The sequence below is a fragment of the Peromyscus maniculatus genome, chromosome 12 (assembly GCF_049852395.1).
Source record: "Peromyscus maniculatus bairdii isolate BWxNUB_F1_BW_parent chromosome 12, HU_Pman_BW_mat_3.1, whole genome shotgun sequence".
Lineage (NCBI taxonomy): Eukaryota > Metazoa > Chordata > Mammalia > Rodentia > Cricetidae > Peromyscus > Peromyscus maniculatus.
The window spans coordinates 26051952-26067359 of NC_134863.1; the positions used below are offsets into that span (position 1 = coordinate 26051952).

Genomic DNA, 15408 nt, shown 5'->3' on the forward strand with positions numbered 1-15408 from the left:
GTGTGTGTGTGTGTGTGTGTGTGTGTGTGTGTGTGTGTGTGTGTGTGTGTAGGGGGGGTGGTTCTGGGATGAATCCTGGGGCTTTGCATATACTGTGTAAGCTCTCTACTACTGATTTACACCACAAGCTCAAAAACAATGTTTTGGAGGCCTGGGGATAAAAGCACTTGCTACACGTGTGTGAGGATCTGCATTTGTATCTCCAGTACTTACATAAAATTCCATATGGACCTAGTGGCCCCTAGCTAGGGAGACAGAGACAGGGCATCCTGAGCAAGCTGCTAGCTACACTAGCAGAGTCAGAGAGCTCTGGGTTCAGGGAGAGACCCTTCCTCATCGAAATAGAGAATGATCGGGAAGACATCCAACATGAACCTCAGTCCATATGCTCACTCACACTGTAGGTGCATATGCATCAACACGTGTGCCTCCATACATGTGATTATGTACATCTCTCTCTCTCTCTCTCTCTCTCTCTCTCTCTCTCTCTCTCTCTCTCTCTCCTCTTATAAATTGAATTAAATAATGAATGGCAACCATTACATCATACCATATATAAGTTAACTTACAATGAATAACAGTGTACAAAAGCTGGTGGAAGTAAGCAGAGGGAGAGTTCAATATCTTGCACTGGAGAAGATTTCTTAAATATAATCCCAAAATATAAACTAGAAGAAGTAGTTACATTGAAATTCAAAATTTTAGATTTTTATTTTTCAAATATTTTAACCCAAAATGAAGAGGCAGCCAACAGACTATGAAAAAAAAAAATGTGTGCAAAACATATCTTATAAAGAACTTATATCTAGGCTGTATAAAGAACTATTGCAACTCTATGTTGTAGCTCTATTTTGTGTTGTTTTAAAAATGGGTAAAATATTTGAACAGAAACTTTACTACAGAAAACACACAGAGCCAGGCATGGGAACACATACCTGCACTTGAAAGGAGGAAGATGGAAGCGAAGATAATCCTAAATTCAAGGTAAATCCTCCACAGGAAGACCCCTGCTCTAAATAAACAAATAGTAATTAATTAAATAAAACAAAACAAGGCTTGGGGTGAGGATGTGGCCTAGTAGGAGACCACTTGCATGGCATGTGTGAAGCCTAGGGTTCTAATTCATGACATCAAATAAGAACACAAAAGGATAGTTATCATTAACCACTAGGAACCTGCAAATTAGGGGCACAATGAAACATCATGGCATACTCACTGGAATAGCAGAAATCAAAAGCGCAAACCTGTATTAGTGAGGATGTGGAGGAGCTTCCGTCTTGGTTAGTAGGAATGTAAAATGGTAAGAGTGCTTTGGTAACATGTTTGGTAGTGTCTTAGAAATGATGCATACATTTGTCATATGATCTAGCTAGTCCACTCTTCAGCATTGTCTCAGAAATGAATGCACATGTGCCCATAAAAACGTACAGAGTGTTCATAGGAGACAAGTGAAGTGTCTGTTGACAGGGGTTTATAGTGCTACTCAGCAATAGAAAAAGAAGGGATTGTTGATATATGCAGCAGAATGGATGAACTTGAGAATTGTTATGCTGAGAAGAAAAGGCCAGAATGTCAGTGTGTATATTTCAGGATTCCATTTCTATAAAACCCTAGAAAATGAAACCAGTCTAAACCATGGTTAGTTGTCAGTCCAGGAAAGGAGGAGAATGAAAGGGACCTGAGGAAACTCAAAATAATGTGGCTCTTACTATGGTGAGGTTTTATCACACCATATGACAAAATGCACTTTAAATGTATAGATTAGTCTACGTATGCGTTACCTTCATACAGTTACATAAAAGTAAACTAATTAAAGAATATTTGCTTAAATGTCATCTGAGTTTTTGTTAAAATCAAATATATTTAAATTGGACACATTTAAAATAGTATATGTAATATCTATTTCTGAGAGATTATTTATAAAACAGCAAAAATTTAAAAGCAGAGAATAAGAGAAAAGAATGGCTACTGGTACAACTGGACTTAAAGGGGCGTTTTCATAAATGTGGGGGGAGTTTCAGGGTGCACCTCAGCTAAGACACAGGAATCAGCAAAGGGGATGAAGCTGCAGACACAGAACTGAGGGGAACAGGGTCCTTGAGAGCCCCAGGGGAAGTGGGATGCTGGGATAATAATGATGATAATAAGGAACAAATAGGTAAATAAATAAATTGGCATACTCTGGGTAGGATAACAGTTTCTCTCCACACCACATTTTAAAGTGTGTGTGTGTGTGTGTGTGTGTGTGTGTGTGTGTGTGTGTGTGTGTGAGAGAGAGAGAGAGAGAGAGAGAGAGAGAATTAGGATGAGAGTGCTCCACTCATGTGGAGATCAGACGAAGATGTGGAGTGCCTTCCTCTATGGTTCTCTATCTTATTCCCTTAAGATGGGACCTGAAGCTGAACCAAAAGACTCTTTTACTAGGCTAGCTGCCAATGAGCTCCTGTCTCCACCTCGAAGTGCTGGGGTTAAGGTCATGCACAGCCATTCCCAACTTTTTTACATGGTGAGGTTCAAACTCAGCTCCACATGCTTACACAATACGCTTTCTCACCCACTGAACCATCCCCAGGCCTGCCACACCATATTTTTTTAAGGGCAAATGGGAAAGTATCATACTTGGAGGACAAGGGTGAAGATGGGAAGCTTGTAATGAGTCATAGAAAGTTCAAATTGGCTAATGTTTCAAAAGAGAAGAACCTGAACAGCAACATGCAAAAAGATTGTTCAAAACAAAACAAATTCCCATAGAAGGTGCCTGCTGGTTTTCTGGAAGATATCAGAAGAGGCATTCTGTTTTATATTCTGGGTCACTCTGTTCTGCCTTTTCCAGATCTGCATGATTTATTATTGAGGAGAATCCTTTAGAAAGAAAAAATAAGTGTTCTGTTTGCCGCTAATTTTTTTTACTCTATAGTGTGTCTCCCCTCACCCCAATGGTAGATATTGAACCCAAGGCCTTGCACATGCCTCAAAAGTGCCCTATCACTGAGCTATCCCCCAGTCATTTTTGGTGATCTTTCTATGTCAGTACATATGTATATCTTATTCTTTTTCAATGTATATTAGTATTTCATCATATGGATGAACCATAACTTAGATCACATCTTAAGTTGTTTTCAGTTTCTCATCAGCTGTTACAGTGTATATCTTGTATATATCTATGATGTTTTATATGCTTTTGCATATATATAACTGTTTCTCAGAGTAAATAACCTATAGGTAAAACCAGCTTGTCCAGGGATGGAGAGATGGCTTAGTGGTTACCAGTATTTGCTGCTCTTGCAGAAGACCCAGGTTTGATACCCAGCACCCACATGACAGTGATAACCATCTATAACTCCAGTTCCAGAGGGTCTGACACCCTCCCTTGACACCAGGCATACATGTGGTGCACAGACGTGCAGGCAAAACACCCATACACATAAAATGAAATTAATTTTAAAAACCTTCTTGTCAAAGATGATATATATTTCATAGTGTGGATGTTGCCAAACTATCATCCAAATGGTTACAATAAATTCTCACTGACTGAGAAAATTTCCCTATACTAATGAAGAGCTATTTCCTTTTATTTTATATTGTGTGTGTGTGTGTGTGTGTGTTCTGTATATTCATGTATATAAGTACATGTGGAGGACAGTGGTGAGTGTCATTCCACTATGTCCAGCTTCCCGTGTGAGCACTAGAAATTCAAACTCAGGTCCTTTATTTCTGTAAAGACATCCCCCATCCCCAAGCTAAGCATTTTTAAAAGCTTATAAGTAATTTAGTTTTCTTAGATGAATTGCTTATCTACCTTTTTCCAGGACTTCAATTCTAAAACAAGTTTCAAATTGTGATGTGTTTAAACTTTATATTCTTTATTTGATGGTGGTTGGGTTTTGAGTTTTGCTCTAGGATGTCTTCTTTAGTTAAAGATTATTTGTATTTCCTTATACAATTTGTGTTGTTGGATTTTGTGTTATTGGTATATTTTATGTTCTTAACTCTTTAATCTATCCAGAATTAATACTTGTGAATGGTATTTGGTAAGGGTACTATCGTTTTAGATTCAGTAACTAAATCAAATTCGCTAGTTCAGAAAGTTTCCAGTTCTGAAAAGATACTAAATACCAGAGAGTTTTTGCTTTGTCCTTATCAGTACCTACTTAGATATTCTTGTTTGTGAAGCAGGTGTGTATTGTGAAGACAGAATGTGTTGATGCCCACATTCTCATCAAGTAGCTATTAACTTTTCCATCTAATAATGAAATTACTGGAAGCATAGATTTATATGTCCCAGCTTTGTTAATGTATGGCAAACATGAAGCAGAAATGTGTCTGGTAGTTGGCACCTACAGGTATTCTAGTTGACAGCAATGACAGTTATTTTAAAAGATAAACTACAGTAGTAAGGATACTGTATATATGTGTACACACACACACACATTATTTCAAAAGAGGAGATATGAAGGTAAAGATATGGTAGACAAAGAAAATAGCTGGACATGGTGGTGCTTGAGTATTGTCCCAGCACTTGAAAGGCTAAAGTAGGACAACCTGAAGTTGAAGCCATTGAGTTCCAGGACAGTCTTGGGGCAGGATTTATGATGTCCTGAACAATTCTGCAACTATCTGTCCTGGGTCTGTGGTGCAGACCTATAGTCCTAGCTACTCAAGATACTACAGCAAGAAGATTACAAGTTTAAGACTAGTCTTGGAAATTTGATTGAGACTTTCTCTCTCTCTCTCTCTCTCTCTCTCTCTCTCTCTCTCTATATATATATATATATATATATATATATATATATATATATATATACGGCCTATAGATATAAAAGGTACTTGTTGGGGGCAGGGGATGCTATGTTCAAAATGAGCCCCTAAATAGTGTGGTTTTCTTGTTTGTTCATTTAGATTGTGTGTTTGGTTTGAGGTTTGAGATGGACTGGTGATGATAATGTTTGTCTGTTTTGGTAGATTAATTTATTTTTAATGGGGTATCAGATGTGTTCTGTAAAATGGGCTTAGGATTCTTATAGATCTTCATTATTTCCTTTAGACAACTAAGAATTTTGAATCAGCGCCTCAGAGAAGAAGAGAAAACTCCAAAGGCACCTGGTAACCTTGAATGTAGGTAAAAGAACTTTAAGGATTGAAACTGAAGTCTTTGTCACGCTGGAAATGTTGGTGCAGACTTGTGCTTTCTCAATTACTTTGTCTAAGTGGGTTTTCTCTTTTTATCAACTTTAAAATTAGGAATAACTGTATTACAATTTAAGACAATTATTGGGTATACTTGTAATCCCAGTATTCATGAGGTAAAAGGATTGCCAACAAGTTTGAGGCCAGCCTGGGCAACATATCTAGTACTACTCCAGCCAGAATTGTATACAGTAATGTTTTTGGTTGGGTTTTTTTTTTTTTGTTTTTTTGTTTTGTTTTGTTTTGTTTTGTTTTCACTCTTTATCTCTTTGCTCTTTTAAGGGGCCCTCCACCCAGCTCCCAAATAAATCACAAGGAGCCTTACTCTTTCTTATGAATGCCTGGCCTTAGCTTGGCTTGTTTCTAGCCAGCTTTTCTAACTTAAATTATCCCACGTATCTTTTGCCTCTGAGCTTTTATCTTTCTGTATTTCTATATATCTTTCTTTACTTCTTACTCCATGGGTGGCTGTGTAGCTGGGTGGCTGGCCCCTTGAGTGTCCTCTTCTCCTTCTTTCACTCTTTCATCTTCTCTTTCTTTTTCTGTTTATTCTCTGCCTGCCAGGCCTGCGTAGTCTCCTGCCTGGCTATCGGCCGTTCAGTTCTTTATTAGACCAATCAGGTGTTTTTGACAGGCAAAGTCACACAGCTTCACAGAGTTAAACAAATGCAACACAAAAGAATGCAGCACATCTTTACATCTTTAAACAAATATTCCACAGCACAAATGAATGTAACACATCTTCAACTAATATTCCACAGCACAGTAAGACCCCATCTTGAGAAAACGAGTTAATATATCTTATCATTTATCTTAAATAACCACTTGTTATTTCTCTGCTTGTTGTCTCTACTATATTTAAGATCTTCTGAAAGATATTTGGATGCTTCCAGCCTTTCCCACGATGTGAACAACAACATGAAAATCCTTGTACCAGTGTCTGTGCACATACATACGCGTGATAGATTTCTAGTAGGATAGATTTCTAGTAGAATTACTGAGCCAAAGTGTATATAGAGTTGCTGTTTAGACAAATGTTGTCAAATGACCCTTTTTTTCCTCTTGTTTTTCTAAATGGGGATCTTACTGTGTTGCTCAAGCTACCCTTAGACTTCTAGGATCAATTGATCTTTCTTACTCAGTCACTGGAACTACAAGGTGAATACCAATTGTCTTGATGAATCACAGAGCTTCATAGAGAAAAACAAGAGTATAAGAGCAGATGAGAACTCTTTTTAATGTTCTCAGAGTTTTCCTCTTGCGTCTAATGTAAATGTGATATTACAAAGAAGTAGATTGATGCCTTAGATTTTTTTCAATTTCTGAATGATAAAATATATTCAAAAAGTATCAACAAAATAGAGAAAAGTTCTTGTGCAATATATGACATAACAGGGGCATGTTTTCTTTTAATGTTTAATTATCTCTTACAAAGCAGGGAAAAATTGAGCAACCAACAGAGCAAGCACTTTTCAAAAGTGCTTAACTTCAGAGTAACTTCTGATAGTTCATTCTGGTTCTACTGTTAACAAGATGTGGGTAAGAAGAAGGCCAGAGGGAAGGCCGTTATGGCAGTGGGCATCAGTGGTTGCTGCCCTAAGTACCTTATCTCTTCGTACTCTCTTAATCATTTACCTTAGTGGACTTCTTTGGAGAGTATTTATTACTGTATAATAATTTGTTTACTACCAGCTCCATGAGATGAGGGATCTTGTCTGTAGTGTTCACTGCTGCATATCCAGATTCTAATAGTGATTCACACACAGTAAGCAGTCACTTAAGACTGCACTAGATAAACAAAATGTTGCCATATACTTCCAGGTCATTTCATTTATTCTTTGAGAATTTTGTGTATACATACAATGCATTGTCATCGAGTCCACGCTTCTAACTCCCCCCAGGAAGCCTCCCAACACATCCCCTGCCCGACTTCATGTCCTCTTCTTTTTTTAAAAAAAAAAAAAAACACACACACACACACAAAAAACCACTGAGTTGAGTTAGTGTTGCCCCCAAGTGCATGGCTGTGTGGCCTTCTACCATAGCATGGCAACCTACCAATGGCATTCCCCCAACTCAACCCTCAGGATCCATCAACTACAAATAGCTTCTCCATGAGGGGTAGGGCCTGTGAGTCCCTCCCCTATTCAGAGTAGCATTTTGACTGGTTTGATCTTGTGCAGGTAACCATAGCTGCTGTGCGTTTGTGAGTGCAGTGGCCATGTGATGTCCAGAAGACGACCTCCACAGCACTCCTCCTCATCCTCTAGCTCCTGCAGTCTTTCTGTCCCCTCTTCCATTCCCAGAGTCTGGGGAGTGGGGTTAATGTAGATGTCACGTTTATGGCTGGCCATTCACAGTCACTTATTCCCAGCACTGCATTAAGTGTTCCCTACTGCAAAAAGAAGCTTCTCTGACAAAGGTTGAGAACAGCACAGATCTATAAGTATAAACATAAATACTTAGAGGATAGTTTGACAGTGTAACCATTTAGTAAAACAACAATAAGCAAGTTCCTGCTAGGGCCTATGACCTCTCCATTCATACGGTTAACAGTAAGAATTCCCTCCTGTGCAGCAGGCCTCAGATCCAATCAGAAAGTGCTGGCTACCCCATTACAGTTCTGCACTCTTTAGTGGGCACATCTTGCCTAGCAGGTCAGTGTTGCAGGTATGACTGACTATTGGTATCTCCTCCCCTACCCGCCCAGCCAGCCTGCACTTTGTGCATTCTCTGGGGTTTCTCTTGCTGATTTGTAGTCTTATTCTATTGTGATCAGATATGATTCTAGGAATTGTTTAAGTTTTCCTGTATTTGTTAGAGTTGTTTTGCATCCTAATATATGATCTATTTAGAGAACATTCCATGAGCTGCTGAGGGAAAGAAAAGAAAAAGTGTTTTCTGTAGTGTTTGGATGGGATATTCTGTAGATATCTGTTAAGTCCATTTGATCTGTGATATCATGCGACTCAGGTATTTTTGTTTAATTTTTGTTGGGATGACCTATCAATTTATGAGTGTGGGGTATTAATCAGCCACTGATACTGCATTGGAGTTCATCTCTGACTTTACATCAAGTTTTATGAGGTTGGGTACACCTGGAATCCAGGCATGTACATTTAAAATCTTAATGTCCTCTTGATGGATTGTTCCCTTAATCAATACGAAGTGATGTTTATTTATTTATTTATTCATTCATCCCTATATTTATTTGTTTGTTTGTTTATTTATTTTGTTTTGGTTCAAGTCAATTTTGTCAGGTACTAGAATAGTGACCCTTGCTTATTTCCTAGGTGCACTTTCTCATTTGTTTATACTTTCTTGCATCCTTTTACCCTAAAGTAGTGTCTGTCTTTTGTAGTGATGTCCATTTCTGGGAGTCAGTACTTAGATGATTCCTGCCCTTTGATCCAATCTACCAATCTTTTGATTTAGGGAGTTGGCTCCACATTGTTATTCAGGGTTATTATTGAAAGGTGTGTATTGATTGCTGTATTTTGTTGTGTTTATTTTTATTCCTTTGTTGTTATTATCCTTCTAGCATGCTTTATTTTCTCTTGTGACCTCAGGTAGAACTGTATTTTTCTTCAGTCAAAGATTCTTTCAAGCATTTTCTATAGAGTTTCCTTAGTGGTCATAAATTCCTTTAGTCTATTTTTGTTTTTGTTTTTTGTTGTTGTTTTGGTTTGGTTTGGGTTTTTTTCTAGTTTTTTGAGACAGGGTTTTTATGTGTAGCCTTGACTGTCTTAGAACTAACTCTGTAGATCAGGTTGGCCTTGAACTCACAGAGATATACCTGTCTTTGCCTTCCAAATGCTGGATTAAAGGCATGCACCACCACTGACCAGTCCTTTAGTGCTGTGGATATCACTCTATATAAATAAAACACTGATGGCCAGTGACCAGACAGGAAGTATAGGCGGGACAAAGAGAGAAGAGAATTGGGGAAACAGGAAGAAGGGGGAGACACACTGCAGCCATGGCCAGGACAAGCAACATGTAAAGACTCCGGTAAGCCACCAGCCACGTGGCAAGGTATAGATTTATAGAAATGGGTTAATTTAAGATATAAGAACAGTTAGCAAGAAGCCTGCCACGGCCAGTTTATAAGTAATATAACTGTCTGAGTGATTATTTTATATGTGGATTGTGGGACTGTGGGGCTTGGTGGAACCTGGAGAGAAGCTCTCCAGCAATACTTTAGTCTGTTTTTATCATGGAAAGTTTTTATTATTTTTCAATTATGACAGATAATTTGTTTGGTAAGTAGTCTGTGTTGGCAAATGCTATTCTTCAGAACTTGAAATTTTTCTTTCTAGGCCCTCCTGGCTTTTGATGTTTTAGTTGACAAATCTTCTGTTATTTTGATGGGCCTGCTTTTGCATATGATTTCCTTTCTTGTTGATTTCAGTTTGCTCTTTGTTCTGTGTATTCAGTGTGTTTAGTCTATTTTCTGTTGCTGTGATAAAACACTCCCACCAAAACCAGCCTAGAGGAGGAAACTGTATTTGGCCCGTACTTCCAGGTCACACTCCATTACTGAGAGAAAGAAGTCGAGGCAAGAACCACTGAAGGGACACTGCTTTCTGGCTCATTATTAGCTAGCTTGCTGGTGTAGTCTGGAAGTACCTGCCGAGGGAATGATGCTGCCCACAGTGGGCTGGGTTTTCCTACATCAATTAACAATCAAGACTGTCCCTCACAGACACAACTACAGACCAATCTGATAGACAATTGCTCACTTGAGATTCTCTGTTCAGGTGGTTCTAGGCTGTTTCAAGTTGACAATTAATGTTAATTAGGAAAGTGTTTTAATTATAATCTGACAAAAGGAGGTTGTTTCCTGGCTTTGTCTGTTCAATGTTTTAAATAACCTGGTTATCTGGATCTTCATCTCTTTTCCCAGTTCTGAGAAAATGTATGTTACTTCTCTGAACAATGCTGTCTATGCATTTAGAATGAGATTCTTCTCCTTTTGTGCCCATTACCTGTAGGTTTGATCTTTTCTGAGTGTCATGTATATCTTGAAAATCTCCTGACTCAGATGCTCTGTCCTTTCCTCGTGTGTGTGTGTGTGTGTGTGTGTGTGTGTGTGTGTGTGTGTGTGTGCGCGCGCGCCCGTGTGCCAGTGGAGGCCAGAAAAGGATGTTGGGGTTGTAAGCTGCCCAATATGGGTGCTGGGAACCTAACTCCTATCTTTGAAAGCAAGCACTCTTTAATGGCTGTTTCTCCAGTCCCAAAACATAGTCATATTAGTTCCTTGCTATAGATTTCATCTCGCTCTCACCAGGTGACATTGCTGTAGGAGTAAGAATTTTTGGAGGAGCTGCTATTGTCTTGATTTGTTTGTCTGTCTGTTTCTTTTGTCACAGCACTGAGATTTACACCTCTAGTGTTATTTTGTTGCTTGGTTGATTTTTGTTTTAATAATCTGTATTTTAGTTGAAGGATTTGCAGTGTTTCAATGGGCCTTATATAAGACAGAGTTGAGTGTGTAGTTCAGAAAATAATTCCCCAGTCTAGGAACTCAGGGTTCCTAGCCTTAGAGAGTGAATTGCGGCACAGTGGCACAGAGTTGAAAGGTGAAAGGTTCTTGGATCCTTCTGACTCTAGCAGGCTCCCGCGGTGCTGTGTGGGGAGAGGGGAGAGTGCCATTGGCCTCTGCAGCCTCGGTGTTCTTGGAGTTGTGGCAGATGGAGGAGGGGAGGTTGTCAGTCATTTCCTGGTAGTGTCCGTGGACCCTGCACTCTACTGTGGTGTGTGGTGTGTGGTGTGTGGGAGGAGCACTTTCTGTGCGGTTTCCACTGCTCTCTCCTGGGCTGCTCTATTCGGCGGGCAGGGAGCCCCGTGGAAAGGACTTCAGTTGAGCCCCATTCTTGGTCTTCCTGCCTTCTTCTTTGCAAGATCTTCCTTAGGCCAATAACAGACCTTAGCTCTGCAGGGCAAGAGCTTACTGTGTGTGTGTGTGTGTTATTTCTGCTGTTCTCTTTCAGCACGTTTCAGTGATGAGTCTTCTAGTCTGCCACCTTACGTGGAAGTCCACCATGCACTTCTGTAGCTATGACAGAGAATGTGGTAGGTCTGTGGGCTGATGCCTAACAGTCTACAAGGGGAAAAGTGTAAAATTAGGAACTGTGGGACAGTATGGTTCTTTTGTGTTTAAATATATATTTTATGTAAATCATTATCTACATAAATATTTTCCAGAAAAGTAACCAAAGTTAACAGTAACTGATTCTGGTGTGAGAGCTAGCATGAGGGGAGGGAGACACGTCATTGAGAAGTGTTTGGTGGCGTCTGTGGCATTTTTTTGTGCGGTTTGAGATATTTACTTTGCACATTTATTATTCATTTGTTTTAAAAGGTAAAAACAATTTATGACTAAACTATCACTTGGAGAAGAAAAACATTTATTTTTTTAAATATGTTTCGTATTCATGCGGCGTTGTTCATGCGTTGTTACTGTTGAGGGGGAGGGGACTTAGGGGCTTTTCTCGTTCTCAAAGCAGGTATTCCTAGGTATGTTTAAAACCGCAGCAAGCGTTGGCTGTTTATCTTGCAGTGTTTTCCCTGCAGTCCTTGAATGTGTCGCTGCAGAACCAACTGCAAGAGTCCCTGAAGAGCCAGGAGTCACTGCAGAGTAAAAACGAGGAGCTCCTGAAAGTCATAGAAGACCAGAGAGAGGAAAACAAGAAATTTACCACTCTGTTTAAAGACAAAGAGGAGACTCTTCTTCAGAATAAGCAGCAGTTCGACATTGAGATGACGAGGGTAAAAATTGGTGTGTATTTGAACTGCAGTTACAGCGTCTGTTTCCAGAGTGGTAAGGATGCTGAAGAGGCTTTCTGTTGTCTGCTTTAGAATTGGAGGAAGCCTTGGCCAATGAGAAGAACTCTCGGTTTAAATTAGAGACTGCAGAAAAGGAAAATCAGATCCTGGGAATAACACTGCGCCAGCGAGATGCTGAGGTTGCTCGACTCAGAGAACTAACCAGGTAAACTCACTTCCTGTGGGTAACCCAGGCCTTTTATTAGATGTCTTTATAAAACCACACAGACCTCCTTTCTTTCTCCTCCCCCCCCCTTATTATGCCTCCCCCTCCCTCTTTTCTTTTAATTTCTAATGCTTTGTTCTGTTTCACTTTAGAGATTCCAGACCTGTTTCAAGGCTCTTTTAAACCATGGGGTTGTAGATTATGGATAACCAATTGGCTCCCACAAAGAACTGGATACTGTATAGTGAAACAGTTAAACTCCCAGCTCTGACACCAAAGAGACCTGACTGGACTCTCAGCTGTGCTACATTTTAGCTGAGCAATTCTCTGCACATTATTTAGCCCCTCAAAACCCCAATTATAAAGTTGAAATGAATAGAGTTGTCAGGGGGACATGATGTACATCTAGCGTGTTAAGTCCTCATGCCATATGATATTGGGTAGGGCACTTAACCTCTTTGGCTTTTTGTTTTTCATTTCATCAGTGAAGTGAGAGATTTGGCCAAGGGCCCTAAAATGTCTTCATTCTTTACTCAGGCTCTACCAAAATAAATAAATCTATTTACTTTTTATACTTTTATAGAAACCTTACAAAAATCAGTTTTCTTTTGAGACATTCAGTAATCATTGGATTTTCATCTACTTTTGTTGTTTTGGTTTTTGGTTTTGTCTTTTATTTTGGTTTTTTTGAGACAGGGTTTCTCTGTGTAGCTTCGTGCCTTTCCTGGAACTCACTCTGTAGATCAGGCTGGCCTTGAACTCACAGAGATCCACCTGCTTCTGCCTCCTGAGTGCTGGGACTAAAGGCGTGCGCCACCACTGCCCAGCTCACTTTTAAACGTTTCAGAGAAGTTAGTAATTATAGGCCTGAAAACCAGTAGATCTGACTATTCCTTTAATGATCCTGGAAGCTCATCATTCCAAATGATTCATTTTTAATTATAAGCTTTTTTGGGAAATAGATGTCTATTATATATAAATTATGTGTTATATATAATGTGCTTATTAGTTTTATGAATATACTTAATAATAATTTAATATAGAAATTCTGCTTTACTTTAGCATACCACCTACTAGGCTGATTTTTTTTTTAACTCAAAGGTTCAGTTTGCAATATTGCTCAAGGATAAAGTATTTCTATACCTTAAGAAAAAGATTATGAGTTTTTACTTTTATGTATGATAGTAGATTGAAATAAATCAAGATCTTTTGTCATTTGTTATTTTAACTTTCTGTTGTCAGAGCCTTCCAACACTGATTTTCATACTTGCCTTAAGTTCTTCTTTTAAAGGCTAGAAGCATTAGAGTGAGTTAAAGAACTGGGTCAAACAAGCAGTAATTTCTGCACTGCATTCTCTTGGCAGAACTTTGCAGAGCAGTATGGCGAAGCTGCTCTCGGATCTCAGTGTGGACACTGCCCGCTGCAAGATGGGGAGTAACCTCACCAAGTCACTTCTGAGTATTTACGATCAACAGCTTCAGCAGGACCCAGCCCCTCCTCACACTTCCATAATGAGCTACCTAAATAAGCTGGAGACAAGTCACAGCTGTACACATTCAGAGCTGCTTCAAAAGGAGGAAGGCACAGAGCTACACGGACCCTATGAAAACACGCTGCACTCACAGGGCCCTCCACAGAGTGACAGTGGGCCAGCGGGTGGGGGCTCTGTGCCTGGAATGGCTCCTGCTGCTTTAGGAGAGGATTCTGATACAGAATGTGCAACCATTGCTTCAATAGAGGATGAGTGTAATGTGGACAGTACACTTTATATTCCTTTTGCAAGACGCACTTCTACAAAGCATTCACCACTTGCTAAGAGACTGTCTCCCCAGCCAGTGAGAAGTGTTGCTACGACACAGTCAGTGAGCAACAGCGCACTTGCCTCTAAAAGAGAGCACAGACTGTGTGCTCCAGTAGTGTGCTCTTCACGAAAGGAAGTGGAAGAAGCACCGGGGAATCTTTCCAGAACATCTGACACAGAGGACATGCAGCTCCTCAGGAAAATAAAGGAAGCAATTGATAAGATCCCTGCTTCTGCTGCTAATGCTGCTGCTGCTGCTGCTAATGCTGCTGCTGCTGAGCACCCAAAGGAACAGGCCACACATCCTGGGCCATCAGCTTGTCACAGCCTTGGTGTCCCAGTGAAGGGCAATGCCGTCGTCGGTGATGTCAGCTTTCTAAATTCTGACTTGATGTCAGACTGGAGCATCTCCTCTCTTTCAACGTTCACATCTCATGATGAGCAGGACTTCAGAAATGGCCTGGCAGCACTGGATGCCAACATCGCTCGACTCCAGAAGTCCTTGAGGACTGGCCTTCTGGAGAAATGAGTTTGGAAGAAAGCTGGTTGGGTGCTTTTTGTTTTTTAAGAGTAGAACTTGGCTACATTCATAGTATATTTTAGGTTTCCTTAGAGAGAACATTTTATGCTATTAATTATGTATGAAGTAATAAATGGAATAAATTTACTGTTAGAGTATTTTAACACCTGATGCTTATGAGAACACATTCTCTTAAGAAATTAACAGTTGCTGAGAGAAGAAAGATGTAGCTAACTAAGCAAGTGTTGTGGTGTTTCACTGCTTCACGGAGAGAATCTTCGTGGTAACTGCTGGGTCAGTGGTGCGGGCCCCTGAAAGTGTCCTGTCTGCTTTGGAATACCTGTTGTGTACATCTTAGTGATAGTGTGCTTGTACGGGATCCTCTGGGTTACAAGCCATGCTGTTGATGACATGCATTAACGTTTCTGAGAGAGAGAAAGGTGCCAGTGTTCCTACCTCATGCAAAGCACTGGTTGGTCCAAGGAAATATAGGTGGTACCCTTAATAGACGGTCCTTAAATCTTGGGCATTTTATTTATGTTTGTCCTGAATGTACATTTTAAGACCTTTCAAAAATAAAGTCAGACTATAAGGTAATGCTCACAACCAAGTTTTACCTTAATAATTTTGTTTTTTAGTAAGAATTAGTTGGGGATGGCAGGTGTGTGTGCCCCAGCACTTAACTGCCTTGCTCTGACCGCTTCCTGTACAAAGAGAACATTCTGACTCGTAGAAGCCAAGTCTTGTGCGGTCGGTAACTTAGTACGATCACCCGTCTCGTGGAGTTGAATTGGTACTTGGTACAATCGCCCATCTGGTGGAGTTGAATTGGTACTTGGGCAGCCTCTGGCATTCAAACATTCTGCTGGCTCCAAGATTTCCTCCTGCTCTATTTTCATAGTTCT

At 39.9% G+C, this 15408-nt stretch overlaps 1 protein-coding gene across 2 annotated transcripts in view; it reads left to right on the forward strand.

Moving 5' to 3' along the window:
* Nucleotides 1–15109, forward strand: part of Ccdc14 (coiled-coil domain containing 14) — a 37519-nt gene extending 22410 nt beyond the window's left edge. For both annotated transcript variants that reach the window (XM_015993410.3, XM_006974550.4), the window contains 4 exons: nt 5045–5115; nt 11750–11968; nt 12049–12181; nt 13546–15109. In XM_015993410.3, coding sequence (XP_015848896.2) covers nt 5045–5115; nt 11750–11968; nt 12049–12181; nt 13546–14512 — 1390 coding nt within the window. In that variant the 3' untranslated portion in view covers nt 14513–15109. The remainder of the gene's footprint in view (nt 1–5044; nt 5116–11749; nt 11969–12048; nt 12182–13545) is intronic.
* The last annotated feature ends 299 nt before the right edge of the window (nt 15110–15408 follow it).